The 16,950-nt window shown below is 41.1% G+C and overlaps 1 protein-coding gene across 3 annotated transcripts; it reads right to left on the reverse strand.

Annotated features, from left to right (window-relative positions):
- Positions 1 to 281: 281 nt before the first annotated feature.
- Positions 282 to 9,222, reverse strand: LOC111971397 (paired mesoderm homeobox protein 1). Of its 3 annotated transcripts, none has more exons than XM_023998156.2 (5): positions 8,289 to 9,222; positions 4,618 to 4,793; positions 3,116 to 3,297; positions 1,649 to 1,714; positions 282 to 1,367 (listed from the first exon to the last, which is right to left on the reverse strand). In XM_023998156.2, exons 1-5 carry the CDS (start codon positions 8,533 to 8,535, stop codon positions 1,235 to 1,237), a joined length of 804 nt encoding a protein of 267 aa, XP_023853924.1. In that variant the 5' UTR covers positions 8,536 to 9,222; the 3' UTR covers positions 282 to 1,234. The 3 variants fall into 3 exon arrangements, with proteins under 3 accessions (XP_023853924.1, XP_023853922.1, XP_023853921.1); XM_023998154.3 differs by having other exon boundaries at positions 1,653 to 1,714; positions 8,289 to 9,221; XM_023998153.3 differs by lacking the exon at positions 1,649 to 1,714 and having other exon boundaries at positions 8,289 to 9,220.
- Positions 9,223 to 16,950: the final 7,728 nt, after the last annotated feature.

Here is a 16,950-nt window from a genome sequence, read left to right on the forward strand (position 1 = left end):
TTATGGTTATTTTAAAGTATAAATGTTCTCTATGGATAAGTCCTCCCTTGAGTCATAGAAAGATAAAACTAACCATAGTAAAAAAGTTGATATGATTCACTTTGTTCACTCAATAGCTCAAAAAACAATGCATTCTGAAAATAACATTATATAATGTTAAATTATTCTAAAAGTGATCACATCTTTATATCCATTGAAATACTTTATTTCCCATGTGGATATCACGGATGGGTAGTGCAACTCTCAAATAGTTTTCAACCCTGTGAGTCCGACACAGTGGCTTTACTTTGCTTGAAGTGTATTTTATTCATATACATGATTATCTGTTACAAATAAAGGATATCATACCAAGATTAAGAGAAACTACAGTCTTGGATTCAGAAATAGGTTACATTAGCCTTTCCGGTATGGTGTACCATTACATGAATCAAAATGCGTCGGGGAAAAAAAAGTTTGCTTGTCAGTGGCATAAAATAGAAAGATACAGTATGTGAAAACTAAAATTCTTTAAATGTATAAATGTTTGCGACCTCCCAATTTGCATGGATAAGTCCTTGTTGTTGTTTGTTGTTGTTGTTGATCAGAAGGTTGCTCATCCCATTCTGGTGTTATAATCCTATTGATCAGCTCTATTATAAAAAGACATTCCATTTGAAAAGTAGCCCATACTGGTGTCTCCTCCTCACCCCCCAGCAAGGCACTGTGGTCTTGAACGTGAGTCAAACTATAGACGGACACTGACAGTCTGACAATCAGATTATTTTGTCAGGGTCTGAGAGAACACCTCTCCGTTGATATCTTTGGAAATTAGCCTTTCATTCAGTCGACACCAAATTGAAAGAAATAATAAAGACGMCTGAAGCATCCAGTCTCGGTCTCGGTGTCTTTGGTGTCATTGGAAGGTACAGACAGTGACGTTTCAGCGATGCTCAGGACAGGAGAGAGGCAGCTCACAGAAACAGCCTCTCCGATTTCCCCCGCGTCACTTGCTTTCTCATCTGATGCTTCAGGTATGAGGACAGTATAGGAAGCACGTCCATCACTATAGCGGCGACGCTCTGGAGCGAGAGGAGACTTCAAGCTAAAATTCCATGGAGGGTGGTCAGATCTTGATCATCCCTGTGGGGGGCCAGGCTGGGGTCTGACTGTCTTTCTGTGTGGGACAGATGTGAAGGAGAGAGTCCCTGCTCCTGCCCCCAGCCCCGCCGTGAAGCACTCTCTCCCCCCTCTCTCCTCAGTTAACCGTGGGCACCTGGTTCAAGCTGTACTCCTTGGCTTTGAGCCGCAGGTTGGCGATGCTGTTAGCCATGTTCATTCCCTGGGATGTATTGGGGTTGGAACATGTGGGGGGGTAGGTTGCCATGGTACTGGAGGAGAGAATGGAACAGAGGGAAAAGGTCAGATAGAACTGTAACCAGCGGCGATCGAGCCAACATAGCAGTGTGAGTTCAACTAGAATAGCATCGATATTAACATCACAAAACTCATAATGAGGAAAAACATTAAATGTCTTTAATTGTTCATGGCTGTGAAAGTCAAGATTTTGGTAGTGTTTTTAATGATGGCAATGTTTTTTTTTTAAATATCAAGACTACAAGCCAAAAAAAAAAAAAAGAAAGGAACCACATGTAGTAAAGTGAAAGAGTACTTGCTTTCTGAGGGCAGCATTTTCTGTGGTACTCGCATTGGCCCTCCCTCCGGCATTGGGTACCAGCTTAATAAGAATATATAAATGGTGTTTAAATGTATGTGTTAGCACGACCACATTAGTGTGATATTATTCACTGGTATTACTTCTGGTCATGTGACTATCCACTAGTGCATACAGCCAGGCCAGAAAARTGTTCCCCACTGAGGTCCAATTGGAGAATGGAGCTTTTGGCTGTAGCAACCGGGTCAAACCTTTTATACTGAGTTTCATAAGGGGGGATTACTGTAAATCACAACCAATGTAACCAGAGTCACAAAAAATCCTGCCCAGTGGAGCCTGCTGTTGCTCTAATGTTCATTACTTGGTTTTGTATTTCAGAGAAGGTCGCAAGGGTCAACAGTGGATTTAATACAKTTTGTTTTCAGATTATCACCTCCTCATGAGGGTCATTGGATCTCGCCCCATCCCTTSTGTTAAGAAGAATTGAGAGAAGGAAGGAAAAGAAAGAGAGAGAGACTGACCTTTTTACAGATACTCTATAGATCTAGGAATAGGACTAGATCTATATTGTGCAATGTCACCGTAGATTACACAAAACATTCATGCATAATGGTTTGGAAATATAGGTCTCCGATTGCAACTGCCATGGACAGGGTATCATTAAAGTACACTACCATTAAAAGTTTGGGGTCACTTAAAAATCTCCTTGTTATTTTTAAAGAAAAACTATTTTTTTGTTCATTAAAATAACATCAAATTGATCAGAAATACAGTGTAGACATTGATTAAAAAACAAGGACATTTTTAAGTGACCCCGAACTTTTGAACGGTAGTGTATATGGAAAGTCCTTGGAGAGAGTGTAGAACTGGAGAAAATAAAATGAGAGAGTGAGGAGAGAGAGAGATAAAGAGAGGGGGGGGGTCTGACTGAATTTGATCACTGAAGCTTTGATAAACAAGGCCGTGCTTTTCTAACATTACTTTTAGCACAAATCCCCAAAAACTAAACACACTATAAACTAAACCTGACTATTGTTTATCAAAGCCAAGGTTGAATACAGTGACAGTTTCCTTGGATCCAGGCGGCAAGCGGACCAACAGAGGGATCTATAGGGGTTAGTGTAAACATGAGGAGTATGTACAGGTGAGATGAGGAGGTGGAGGTGGAGGTGGAGGAGGAGGTGAGATGTAAAGGGAGGAAATGAAACAACAACAGACAGCAGCGGGGTATTATGGAAGGGTGATGGGGCTTGAGGTGAGGGGTGGTGGGGCGTTAGTGAGGGGAAAGAGGGTTGGAGGTTATGGATGGTGGGGTGTTATGGACGGTTTGGGGTCTGAGGTTAGGGTGGTGTTTAGGAACGGGTGGTACGGTTAGATGTGATTATTGCTAGAGGAATGGGTGGGTAGAGTGAGAGAGGGAGCCCGAGGACGCAGGGGAGTCAGGACAGGGGCGAGAGGGTCTACCTGTAAGGAGAGGCACTACCCCATGACAGGTAATCGTTTGGGCGGGGGGCAGGGCGGGGTACGATGGGCTGCTCTATGGCCGTGACGTCCCCGGAGTAGGACTTGAGGAGCGAGGCGTTCTTGCTGGCCAACATGGCGCGCTCATTCCGACGGAACTTTGCCCTTCTATTCTGAAACCACACCTGGAGAAAAACAGCAGAATGTGAGAGAACATTCTCATTCAAGGAATTAACATAAGTATCCTCGAATGAAAGCAGTCCGATTGATAATGACAATAATTATATACGTATAAATTACAGTAAATAAACATATTTTAATACCTTTTATAAATCCTTTACAAAATACATCTATGTAAATGATCACTCATATCTTTATACAGTATTTTAGAACTTATATCATATCTAGCTCCTAAATGTAATGATTTTAACTACTTCTCCATGACATCCATGTTTTACATTTTTACAATGTGTAAAATAGGTTTACATGCATGATCGAACAGGCAATTCTTCAAACCTTTGTTCATATCTATAGATACTGTAACATAATATAGCCGTATCGCTCAGCATGATGACCAAATACTGTCCTTTCAACAACCAAACTTCGCTCACCGGTGCTTCGAGCCTGTGATACTCAACCACACACACTCACACGTTTTGTTCTTCACGCACGCACACACACGCGCACGCACGGCACACGCACACACACACACACACACACACACACACACACACACACACACACACACACACACACACACACACACAACACACACACACACACAATACACACACACACACACACACACACACACACACACACACACACACACACACACACACACTGTCACACGTCTCCTTTATTAGTAGATCAAGGGGCCTGACTGGGATTACTAATAATGGCGTTCCACACCGAAATCAAATCCATTATTTAACGCTTTGGGAGCGCTGAGGCTCTTGGAGGCACAGTGTCCACTTACGCACTACTTCAGGAATGAGCCCAAAGTCTCTTTTATCAAAGGATTTCTGCATCTCACTCTGGTACGCATTAATCGCAGATGTGTTCTCTCTCTCTCTCTCTCTCTCTCTCTCTCTCTCTCTCTCTCTCTCTCTCTCTCTCACACACACACAACTGTACCATCAAGATCTACCCGAGATGATTGAAGAATGTGTAGATATTGTACATTATCTTGTCCGAGTTACATAAATAGGCTACAAGGTTCTATTGGTCCTATTAGTTTCCATAATGAGAGTCTAAGTGCCTGGGGATCACCTATTAGGATTTTGCTGAGGAGTCTTTTTTATGATGAGATAACATAAGGACCCACAGTCACCTGGCGCTGTTAGGATTACAGTGTTGACTGCTTGGGGGGCGAGGTCCTCTGTGGCTCAGTTGGTAGAGCATGGTACTTGMAACACCAAAGCTGTGGGTTCTATCCCCGATGGGTCCACCCATAGAAAAAAATAATGCATGCGCGCATACAAAATCGCTTACTATGGTCCTACCTGCACCCGTGCCTCTGTGAGGTTGACCCTGCGTGCCAGGTCCTCTCTGACGAAGGCGTCAGGGTAGTGTGTCCTCTCAAACACCCTCTCCAGAGCCTGCAGCTGGCTGCTGTTGAATGTAGTTCTGTTCCTTCTCTGTTTCCTCTTTTTCTTCTCCTCCGCGTTCAGCTGCTCATCTACAACACAACACAACACAACAACAACAACATTGTCAGATGCAGGAAATAAGAGAAGAACTGTAGACCATCCGCCTTTGCACTGGCACGGGATTAACTATAATCTAAACTCTAGAGACGAAAGTAAATGTCCGCTCACTGTTTGCTGCCTGCATCCGAATATGTATTTTTATATCCCACATTTGATTATTGAATTTATACACATACATGTTCACATAGACAAGCACACTACCATGTTTTGACTATGATTGTTTTTASTGTGTGAAAGCTCTATTTGAGTGGTCCACAATGTGYGTTTTGTCTGTATTTTGTATTGTAAATGATTGCGTCATTGTTGAGGGACACTTTAATAAATGTCTCTGACTCAAACTCCACTAGGATAGCGACATACCCGTGTATAATATACGGAATACAGGCACACACAGGCTTACAGTACACATAAACACATTTCTTGTCAAGATCACCATATCGTCATCAAGTGTGTCCACTGTGTACTATTTTCTACAACTCTTGGTGGCAACAAGCTCAGTTTGTTGTCATCATATAGTGTAATGAGTGGAGAGAAAAGGCTTTTCTCGTAAATCAGAAACTATATATCTGCTTTATTTCTCTTCTCAGAGGATGCATGACCTGACTTCTTCTATGATCGTATTGKGTTAAGCATCACAGACATTTCTACTGTTGCTACAGTCATGTGTTAATAAAAAGTAAGCCGACACATCCCTTTTGCGGGATAGTTGCAATTTCACACTGAAGGACAAAAATGTAGTGTTCCCACAATACATGGAGGTGATTTTTGCCCGTCCGTTGTAGAGGAAGCCCATGGTGAATGTGACATGATTGAGTCTTTCTGACGGCACGGAACAACCGCACTAGTGTATCAGTGAAGGCCTAATCTCATAGCAATAATAATTTTGTTGCAATGCTTGCAACGCACACACATTTGCACTTTTACACATGCATTGTGTATGCCCTTGTGTGAAACAGAATAGAGTATAGTTTGGACTATTTCACCAATCACATTATCTTATCTAAAGTTTGGTTTTTGATGTGCATAACAAGAATGCATGCTAGCCCATAGCGCAGTCCTAAAATAAAATATTAAATCCGTATCTCATCCATTTCCACATTTTATATACATATGTTTAATATCAGGAATATACAAATGTTAAGAATATAACCGGACAGACTAATAATACAAAACAGATTGCGCACTGTCCGTCCACATTGAGAACACAATTCCAGTGCTAATTCGCGTGTCTTAACCATAGGATATTATTCATCTGTAACCAAATTCTGAATGCTGTAAAGTTTAAATATTTAAATATGGTATTTCGTTGTAAACTAATAATGAAAGACGAAAAACTGCCAAGTCAAAAGGGGATTGCAGCAGTCCACATTACAGGACTTAAATGCTAGTTGTGTTATTATTGTGTAATTAATATGAATGATATGTATTACTATTGTAATGGGCTTTGAAAATGGCCTTCAAAAATAAATATTGATAAATTTAGCATGGAACATTTTTATATACACTATTTTCACAACACAACATCTGCCATAATATTATAATCATAATATGTGTTTTTGGATACAATTTTGCTGCTTTTTTTCCTTGCCAAAAAGGCTAATGTGTCATTTCGAAATGAACTTAAAACATTAGGCCTAAATGAAAATCACTAGGCTAATTCTGCACTAGGAAAATGTTTGTCCCTGGTACAGGAATGAATTTGAAACATGTTTTTATTATGGGAAGGATTAAGACATAATCGTTTTAACACATTCGGCCAAAAGTGCAGTTATTGTTTTCTTACTGAAAAATTGTGAGATGCTTCACTGGAGGCTGACCTAGCACACTTCCAACAAAGCTTTTAGGTGGTAAATGGGGTGAAAACCATCGCATTAAAGCAGATGGTTATAAATCAAGTGGATTTAAGCCTAAACCAAATTATAATAGTCTCGAGCCTACTGCGAGGTGATCCCATGCAAAAATAGTTTTGGGAATCGGTTAAAGCTCGTGTGAAAATGCTGGTAATATATTTTCAAAGTGAGAGAATTCACTACAATAATTTATTTATTGGCTTTGCTTGAYGGTAATTATCCAAGCTATGTGCACCTCCTAATATCACAACACGGGTATTGTTTGTTTTCGATGAATGTRTTTAAGAATTCCAAACATTACACAAACATCCAACGTGATTCATTAAGGAACATATTTATTCTTGACAAGCAGATCAAATGAGGTTTTGTTAATTGATCCGGTAATTGTCAGAGCCATGTCTAGCAGACAGATCAGATAATTATGACAAAATGATTAGGTATAAATATTCTGAAGTTGTTTGACAAGCGAAATAGCTTTTGAATTAACGACATCACCTAGCGCCTTCCCTTACCCATGTTTCTCACACACCTCTCCTCGAGGTCTGATTTACCCATATCATAACAATAACAGTCGTTAAACCCTAACGTTTCTGTCAACCTCTCCAAATGACTCTGGATATGAGGGCGYATCACCCGGGACCTGACTGGTTTATTTACTCTCTCAACGGCATGCCTGAGTGGGAAAGCACCACTGTGTTATTTGGCTTGTACTGGGGTGTATTCAAGTTTACTTCAGTCTCATCAATCGCCTTTTTAAAAGAGTCATAGACAAACCATAGGTCAGGCTATCCTGACCCATTTGAAGTCATCTAGGCAGTTGTGAACRGCTCAATAGTAGTGGTTTGATTTATTATTGTAAAGCTTGACTTATTTTACTGACCATATCCACCAACATTGCCATACTTCGTTGACATCAAAGTGTTAATGGTGAATGAATGGCCATTTTTAGTGTAGCCGTCAGATATGATATATTACCGCGAGTCACGAAGGATTGCTTCCATGCGCGCGGTAGGCTGGACAMGCCTGGACAAGACTAAATGAAAATAAATTAAAGTAGCTTCCAGTAGCTTCCAGTAGCCTGTGTAAGGGTCATACAATTCGTGGCTCCAAAGAGTCCCACTTAAATTACAGATGGCGCACACCATAATGGGTTCAACCATCAAACAATGCGGATTATTTTGCGGATTAAAACCCTCTCAAAATGGGTTTATATACMCTATATAGACCTAYACTCTTAGAAMAAAGCTGCTAWCTAGAGCATAAAAGGAGTCTTCGGTTATCCCCATAGGATAAGCTTTTGAAGAACCATTTTTGGTTCCAGGTAGAACCCTTTCGGTTCCAGGAAGAACCCAATTGGGATTCATGTGGAACCCTTTCCCCAGTGGGTTCTGCATGGAACCTAAACAGTTCTACCTGGAACCAAAAAGGGTTCTACCTGGAACTGAAAAGGGTTCTCCTRTGGGAACAGCCTAAGATCCCTTTTGRAACCCTTTTTTCAAGMTTGTAGCCTGCATTTGCTAATGTAGCCTAGAAAATATATTTCTGCGTTAAGGTGTTGATGACAACCTCAGTCCCGAGTGTATAGGCTGCACTTGGAGTGCACTTTGCACTTACTCTCCTGCTGAGTGGTGTCGCTCCCACTGGTCAGACCAGGGGACTCCAGCATATTCCTCCCCGCCTCACCGACACTCTCGTCCGCCTGGGTCCCAACCCTTTCTCCGGCCTCCTCCAGGTCCAACAGGTGGCTCACGGAGAAGTTCTTTTTGGCTTGAAGGTTTTCCAGATTGGATGTAATCGAACTCTCCAAACGATTTGATATCGTTGCTTGCCTGTCCATTCCATGTGCATAGCTAGAAGTCATGACGCAAATAGGACGCAGTAAAATAAAAAAAAACTGAGCAATAATAATAAGCGAGCCAAATTGATCCCAGAACTCACGAACAGGAACAGCGCCTCCAAACCAGCAGAGAAGCCTACGTTTTCCAAGCAAAGCAAAGTTGCGGCTCACATCCAGACGGAACAGTAGTGGTAAACCAAACTTCTACAGACAGAGGAGAAAAGCTTTTCTCCTCGTTTGTTTCCCGGGATCACAAATATCTACGCATCTGGCCCATCCATACACGCGCATAAACAACAAATATAGGTCACCATATAAAATCACAGCATCCTGCAGCTGGGTTTTCAAGAAGTACTCTTAAAAAGTCCTGTCCCACTTCCCACTCCTGTTGACTCACGGTCGCAACTGACTGAGTTTAGTAGAAAGTGCTGATGGCGAACAGATGCGCTCGTGTGTGCGTAAAGCTGGCTCAGCTCAGCAATGGCACTGAGAGGCTGGACGCCGCCGCCTTTCTTGGAGCTATTGCTTTTTCTCAGTGAGAATCAGTCGACATTCTCTCTCTCTCTCTCTCTCTCTCTCTTGCTCCCCCCCTCTCTCTTTCTCTCGCTCTCGCTCTCGCTCTCTCCTTCTCGCTGCTTCTCTCTCGCCCTGCAACTTCAAACGAGCCTCACGCTGGCACGCTGCGGATGCTGCCTGTACCAGCAGGGGAGTAAATGAAACGCTGAGACCCCTGGGAGGGTATATGGACCCTAATAGGAACCCGTAATTACGTGCGATGCCTTTGTGCTGTTTCTGACGTTTCACAGACCCCCTCTCTATTCTCCCGTCCTCCTAAAGCTCTGCCCTCCACTTCAGCAGCACACACCACACCAACAACATATCCACCACCCAGAACCCACTGATTAAGGCTTTTAACGAACCTTTGGCAACCTTAACCAAACCCTTAATTGGAACCAGCGGCGCGAAGAGCCCCGCGAGCTCTGTAGGGGAGGCGTAATTATCCCCCAGTGCGATGATAGAGCCAGTAAAGAGATATTAACTGTCGGGGTACTCGGCCCCAGACCAAATCACTATTACTGCACGGGATTCAGCCGTGGCCCATGCCTCCATTTTCCTCAGATATGTGGACATTGAAGGATAGGTCATACTGTAAATGCTATGTTTGATAAAAGCTTTAAGAAGAGACATTGACAAGACATTTCGTCTGCCCGTTGCAGCTATTACATGGATGGCTACAATAGGTAAAGTTCAACATAATCCAAACATAAAAAAATGTCAACCAATATATTATTAGGAATAAACTGTGATGATGCAATTATTGTCATAGGTTAGCTAAGTTTCCCCCTGGCACACAATGGTACAACCAAAAGCAAACCCCAGACATTCTATTAGGCTACACAAGCCGTTGTCTGACAAACATACATTTGTTAGACTTTGGGTTTAGAATTGGGGTCTCATTTTGTGCACGCTCTGAGTGGGGGTCTTGACAGGGGGGCTAGGGGTGGGATGTAGGAATGAAGGAGGAATGGGGAGTGAGGGGGGGTGGGGGCTCCATGTGTTTAGATGGGAGCTAGGAGTAGACTATATAAGCTCCAAGCTGCTATAGACATCCCAGCTTCCATCCCCTGATCTGGGAAAAGAACACTTGATGCCATCAAAGACATGCAATTGAATCCAGATGCGCTGCTTTAGTTCTTTCCATGTATTTAATTTAATGAAGGCGCGGGGACAAAGTAGACTTTTTCATCATTAGTTTCCCCTCCAGATTCTATTTTCCTGGCTACACGTCCATGCTGGTGCCAGCGTAAAAAGCCTCCCCAAAAGTCTCGGCCTAAACCTCTTCTCTTCTTCAAGTTTCATATACTATTTTCACTCCAGCTTTAAAAAATATTCTACGAGAAAGTTAGAAGCCTATCATTCATGTTGGTCTGACCAAAAAGTCAATGCAACTTCCATGAAATGTGCCATCCTATAGGTGTGACCTTACCTTTGAATCAACATTGTTTCCACGTCATTTCAACCCCAAAAATCAATGTGGTGACGTTGAATCAGTGGAAAACTGATTSGATTTGCAAAAATTCATCAAAGTAAGGGCATTTCGTCTTTTTTCATTCAAATTTTTATCTAAGTCCAATGGCTTGTTGAAATGTTTTGTTGAATTTCACGTTGCATTTACGTTAGTTGACAACTCAACCAATTGTAAATCAAAACTCAACATTGAACTAATGTCTATGCCCAGTGGGAGTATACACCTAAGGAACCAACATTGATATTATTWTWTTTTTTTATTAATCCCCAGATGGAATACTCATATGTATGCCTTGTTTAGCGTGGCACATGTATGTACTAAATGTCGTATTCAATGTAGTAATGGGAACTTTTATGAGAGGAGAATAGAAAATCCGTGTTAATGTTTTTATTTTCATCATTTAAAAAAAATAGAGCTAAATATTGTTGCCTAATGTTCAAGGCTCCAATCTTTGTACATCTGTAAGGGTCAAGCAAAACTGTTTTGCTCGAAAAAGTTCAAATTATAAACAAAACGTTTTATAACTCATATGTGTGCTTAAAAATCTGAAACATCGTTGCCCATCTTACAAGGAACCAAATATGCCCTTGCGATACAGGTGCGCCTTTACTCACGCACATTTTATAGGGCAAATGTTTGCAATCTTTTTTATTTTATTTTATTTTTTTACGTAATATATTTATTATTTCAATTCATTATTTAACCTTGTAAAACGTAATAAGCCCAGATTCACTGAGATATTACGAACAATGGAGAAGATTAAACTAATTGAATGTAAATGGGAAGCGACGAAAGTGAGACGTGCTCAGTCACCATGAAAAACCATTATTGWAGTTATTATTTTCCCCCTATTGCCKCGATGTAACGTCCTTGAATTCTCAGTTTCAATAAGATCATTTGATCACACACTTCACACTTACTTTTGGCCTGTTATTTTTCATTACAAATCAATCATTGTTTCGTACATCTAAGGAATTCACTCTGGTTATTAAACAAATAGCTACAGGAATAAGGGAAACGTAATGTACTACGATCATGTTGATACGTAGGCCTGTTTGTGAAAGCAGCTGTAAGTAAATATAGGATACAGGGAATCGTATAGACACGTCATAGAAAGATATTTTTAAAATAAGTCTTCAGTTTTCAAGCTGCAATAATTGTGTACCACAATTAGGCCGACAGTGCTGAAAACATTTATACAAAATTAATGTTTGGGAAGCTGTTTAGACAATGACAGGAATACAGAAACTGAAATAACAATAATATGAAATAATACTAATAATAATAACCAAATGGTTTGAAATAATCGTGCATCAATACTATTTAACAAGGCATTTATAATTAATTAAAATTGAGATGTATAGAGCAATGACATAAAAATATGCATGCTCTAAAATGTATTTCCATTATTTGAGAAGCATGAAACCGTTGCCCACAGAAGAGTACAACAGCAGCGGTTGGCTTTATAATCAGAATCAGCGCGGGTGAATTAATTTCACTCGCGCAGGGCTTTGTAAACTCTGTGTGTTGTTTAATCGGGAACAGATTGTTTTGTCGGAACACCACACACAGGCAGTTCGCAATTAACGCTCCAAGTTCATTTTAAATAGAGTCAGAGAGAGAGAGAGAGATTGAGAGAGAGAGAGAGTGGCTCATGTCCCTTCAGCCAGAAACCAGTCCCAAACCGCGAATAGGGRACTGAAATTACGCACATACTATGCCGCACCGGCAATACCGTTATCAATACTATCTAAGTGGAAACCCTTGTAGTAAATTATCTACTGTTATTACCTCGAACCAGTTAAAATCAAATAGCTTCTGTGTGATAAATTGATTTAGATGATCTCAATTAGAAATTGACCATTTTTATTATATTGTTATTGAAAGCATCTGCCAATTGTGGATTTTGATGTTGTAATCAGAACAGATCTGACGATGAGAATTCCCTTGTTGCTGCAATCAGGGATGGAGAGGAAGGGTGTGGGGGCTGTAGGCAACACATGGTATCCCGTACAGAATATGGAAAGTCAACAAGGAGGCCATTTACTCTCAATTAGGTAAATAAGGTCCAATCAGCACCAAGGGTCACTGGACAGCACTGCGGCCAGCCAGCCACCCCGGCYGATAGAGACGCATGCCGCTGCCTGAGATGGGTGCAAGTCATTCAGCCAAGGAAAATGCAAACTTTTACTTAAGACACCACAGAATCAACAACAATGCAATAGAAAAACACAAAGTGTGAGTTTTCATTGGGGTTGCGTAAGCGCTGGTTGGTTGACCATTGCTGCAAGTAGCCTTTTCAATGTCAATCAATGCACATTATCCTCACACGAAATATTTTTCCAGAACAATTTCCAACAATTTTGATACAATTGTTATTTTACCTATGTGTATTTATTCACACAATTATTTAAACATATATTTTTTTAACAAGTAACGAAAATTCTAACTAAAGACCAACTGAAATCATATTCGATAGGCTATTGACATTCGTTCAATAAACTATAGGCCTAGCACAGTTTCTAAATTATTCATTGCAATACAAATGTTATGTTTAAAGAGGAAATKAATATGTCTGATTCCAAATGTGTCTATTCATATAGGCTAGTAGTAGGCTAGGCCAAGTCTAAATGATTATTCTACTGCTGATAGTCGTTTTCAGGCGATGTCTATTTGCCCAGAGTCTTCCAGCGTCACTAGCAACATGAAAAGGCAAAAACAAATTTTCGCCAAAAGGTACATTCAGGGTTCATATATATATGCAATGATTAATGATTCATATATATATATAAATGCCTAGCTACATTGATTTCAATATGGCTGTGGTTAACACATCGGCCTACCCATTTAGAAATAACTACTTGATAAATAACGTGATCCAAGAATCTCAAATATAGGCTACACATTGGCTTGTTAGAGCCTTTTCCACAAACATTCGTTTTTACCGCCCTAAGTAAACTGCATAGATACATTATGCAGTGCAGTTATAATTTAACTCTCCACCATTAAGTATAATTTACAAATAATTAACAAATATCAGTTGTTTAATGTCAGTGTACTTTTTCTTGATAGACCTGACTTGAAATTAAACGTGTACTTTTCCATATACATCTTGAGGAATTGTTCGTGGTGGAACCAACGTGATTTCTTTTAATTAATTAATTGGCGATATTATTKTCGTGTCTCATGGATCCAGATTGATCTCTGCGTTCTGTTTCATGGATCCAGATTGATATCTGCGTTCACAAGTGAAACAGAATGGTGAACGCAGCGATCAGCCTGAGGCTAAAATAATTTAGCATTTTCATTCATTAAAACATTTGGGCATATTTGTCCTATGCCTTAATTATTAATGGTTTGTGCAAATTATATTAATTTCATTATTGGGCCAACATTTCCCATAGCCCACAGTGCCAAAGTCAAAATTCAATAACGCCGATGAGCCAGATGGCGGAGATTTTCAGTAAAAGTTGATCTCACGGCTTCTCTGTGGTCGGTTCTCGGGTTACACGGCTTTCCTCAACCTGTATAGGGACGCTAGCGCCACATAAATCACACAGTGCTCTAGAAGTCCGCCGCTCTCTGAAGTTGTTTGGCCCTACCGCCTCACCAAACCAAATGGCTAATAGTCATTTCCAATTCGTGTTATTGTAGTCTTCTACCTTATAGCCTATAGATCGCATAATCATTGGGCCAATACCCCAATTATACTACTGCTGAATTATCAAAAACCAGGCCTTGATAGAGCTAAATGAAAAGACTGGCTCCAAGTCAGGGCTGATTTTTCMATTTTGATTTTCCCATACAAAAAAAGTCGCTAAACTATTTTCTGAGGAAGCATAGTCCTGCACGCAACTAGCCTTTAAACATTCGTCAGTAAATAACACATTGTTGTTATTAAAACAAATGAGTAAAATATCATTTCAGGCAGGATATCAAAAGCATTAAAGCGGTGACCTGTGAGGTGGAGGGGACATTCAGTGGTCACTCACTACTCGCTAACTAATTAAAATACTGGGGTTTATGGTCTCTTTTTCAGACGGCCAGATGTGACCAAATCGCTGTAAAATCTCAGAGTGGTTTACAGAACACTGGACTTTAAAATGACTTGAGTTCGAAAATATTCTCAGTTAATTCCACCCCGGCAGCACAAACTCCAAGGAATCCGTTTCATCCAAATACCCTTCAGCCGTTCAGTTAGAAAGACAGATTGAAACAGATCATTCAAAATACCTCTTTCTGAAGATGAAGATGACAAAAACAAAACCTATAAATCAGATATAAAAGACATACAGGTTTCTCATCCATTTCATTATAATACTTTATTCACATGAATTCAACAGACCTAGATGACATGAGCAACATATAACCAAGTGTTACTGTTAACAGGTTTTGTGCAGTTGCATATGTTCAGAATATATGTGCATTCTTTACAAAAGAAAGGACAAAACATACCTAAATACAAACTGCAGTGTAAAATAAACGTTGAAATATCCAGCCGCTTTAAATAATCCAATTTCAAAACAAAACTACAGATCTGTTGGATCTAAACATATTCACATGAATGTGTTATCTTCAAGGTTAAGAGAAAAAAAAGTATACACAATTGATCATTTGGTACCAGGGGCACACACAGGGACAGAAAGTTCGTTCTACACACAAAACAGCCAGCTGCAGCACATTCATATTAGATACATGTTATATTGCTGCAGGCACATTTGTTCCATAGAGMGCCACTGAAAACCAGCTCTTCTAAATCCATAATGGTATGTAACGGCCGAGGAGCAGTTTCCTCCGAGAGAATAYATACATACATTATGAGATATCACCTTACCATTCTGCAAGTCTTTACCAAGGAAGCCCACTGTGACTGGCAGAGACCGAGTTGGGGTTTGAGAAATACCAGCACTTGATAGCAAAAACCCCCAAGATAATATGTTGATCTACGACATACAGACAGACTAGATCTGGTACAGTGCTGCTTTATTGAACATTAGTATCTTATATTCATCTGTACCCTGGAACTGCACAGAGGAACGCTCAGGGGGTAAAACGTTAACCACCTCCTTTCAAACCAGACCWACTCTAAAACGGATATGCTTTCAATTCTACATTTTGCTTCGGAAGAAATGACGGAGAGAGAAAGAAAGAGAGAGCATTCACTTCTGATGTAAGGTCAAATGTTGTGTAAAAGAAGAGCTTGAGGCAGAGCCACATTACGAGCACACAGACAAAGCACCCCCAACAAACAATAACAAAATACTCATGTTTGTTCTACAATGAAGACTCAGTTCTCAGTGAGCTAGTTCTCAGGCATCACATGCATACAAATCTAGGGAAGACTGGACAGCATTCCCTCCATCTTCCTGGACCTTCTCCACTCCCTGGTTGTCTGTGGCACTCATCCTCTGTTCCTCCTCCTCCCGCTTCTCCTCACTCTTCCTATCCTCCTCCTGTTCCTCCTCTGTGGCCTGAAAGGTGTAGTTGCTGCAGAAGCTCCTCCAGCTTGTGGGCCTTRCAGAGCTTGTTCTGCCGGATGATGGCCCAGGTGCTCCGTCAGTTGCTCTTTATCTCAGTCTTCTTGTGTAGGTCCAGCTTGGCCGTCACATGCTCAGCCTCCGCCTTCTCATAGCGCTTCCTGAACAGCAAAGGAGAGAAGACGGACGGAATTGTGAATATACTTAATAGTTTATTTTGTAGCAATTCATGGAATTTCAGAGAAAAGGGACTGCGTGTGTAGAGCGAGAGACGTTTAGAGCGGCAGGGAGCATAGCCCTAGCGGTTAGAGCGTTGGCCAGTAACCAAAAGGTTGCTTGTTCAAATCCCCGAGCCAACAAGGTGAAGAACCTGTCTATGTGTCCTTGAGCAAGGAAGGCACTTAATCCCAATTGCTCCAGAGTCGCTGTTGTCAATGGCAGACACTCGCTGTGACCCCACTCTCAAAGGGTGTTGCTAGKGCATTTTACCACATCTGCAAAGGAGATGATCGTGGACTATAGGAAAAGGAGGRCCGAACAGTAACATTAACATCGACAGGGCTGTAGTGAAGCGGGTTGAGAGTTTCAAGTTTCTTGGTGTCCACATCACCAACGAACTATCATGGTCCAAACACACCAAGAAAGTTGTGAAGAGGGCACGACAACACCTTTTCCCCCTCAGGAAACTGAAAAGATTTGGCATGGGTCCCCAGATCCTCAAAARGTTCTACAGCTGCACCATCGAGAGCATCCTGAGCGGTTGCATCACTGCCTGGTATGGCAACTGCTCGGCATCTGATCGTAAGGCGCTACAGAGAGTAGCGTGTACGGCCCAGTACATCACTGGGGCCAAGCTTCCTGCCATCCTGAACATATATACTAGRMGGTGTCAGAGGAAGGCCCAAAATTTGTCAAAGACTCCAGCCATCCGAG

This window comes from Salvelinus sp. IW2-2015, linkage group LG13, assembly GCF_002910315.2.
Source record: "Salvelinus sp. IW2-2015 linkage group LG13, ASM291031v2, whole genome shotgun sequence".
NCBI lineage: Eukaryota > Metazoa > Chordata > Actinopteri > Salmoniformes > Salmonidae > Salvelinus > Salvelinus sp. IW2-2015.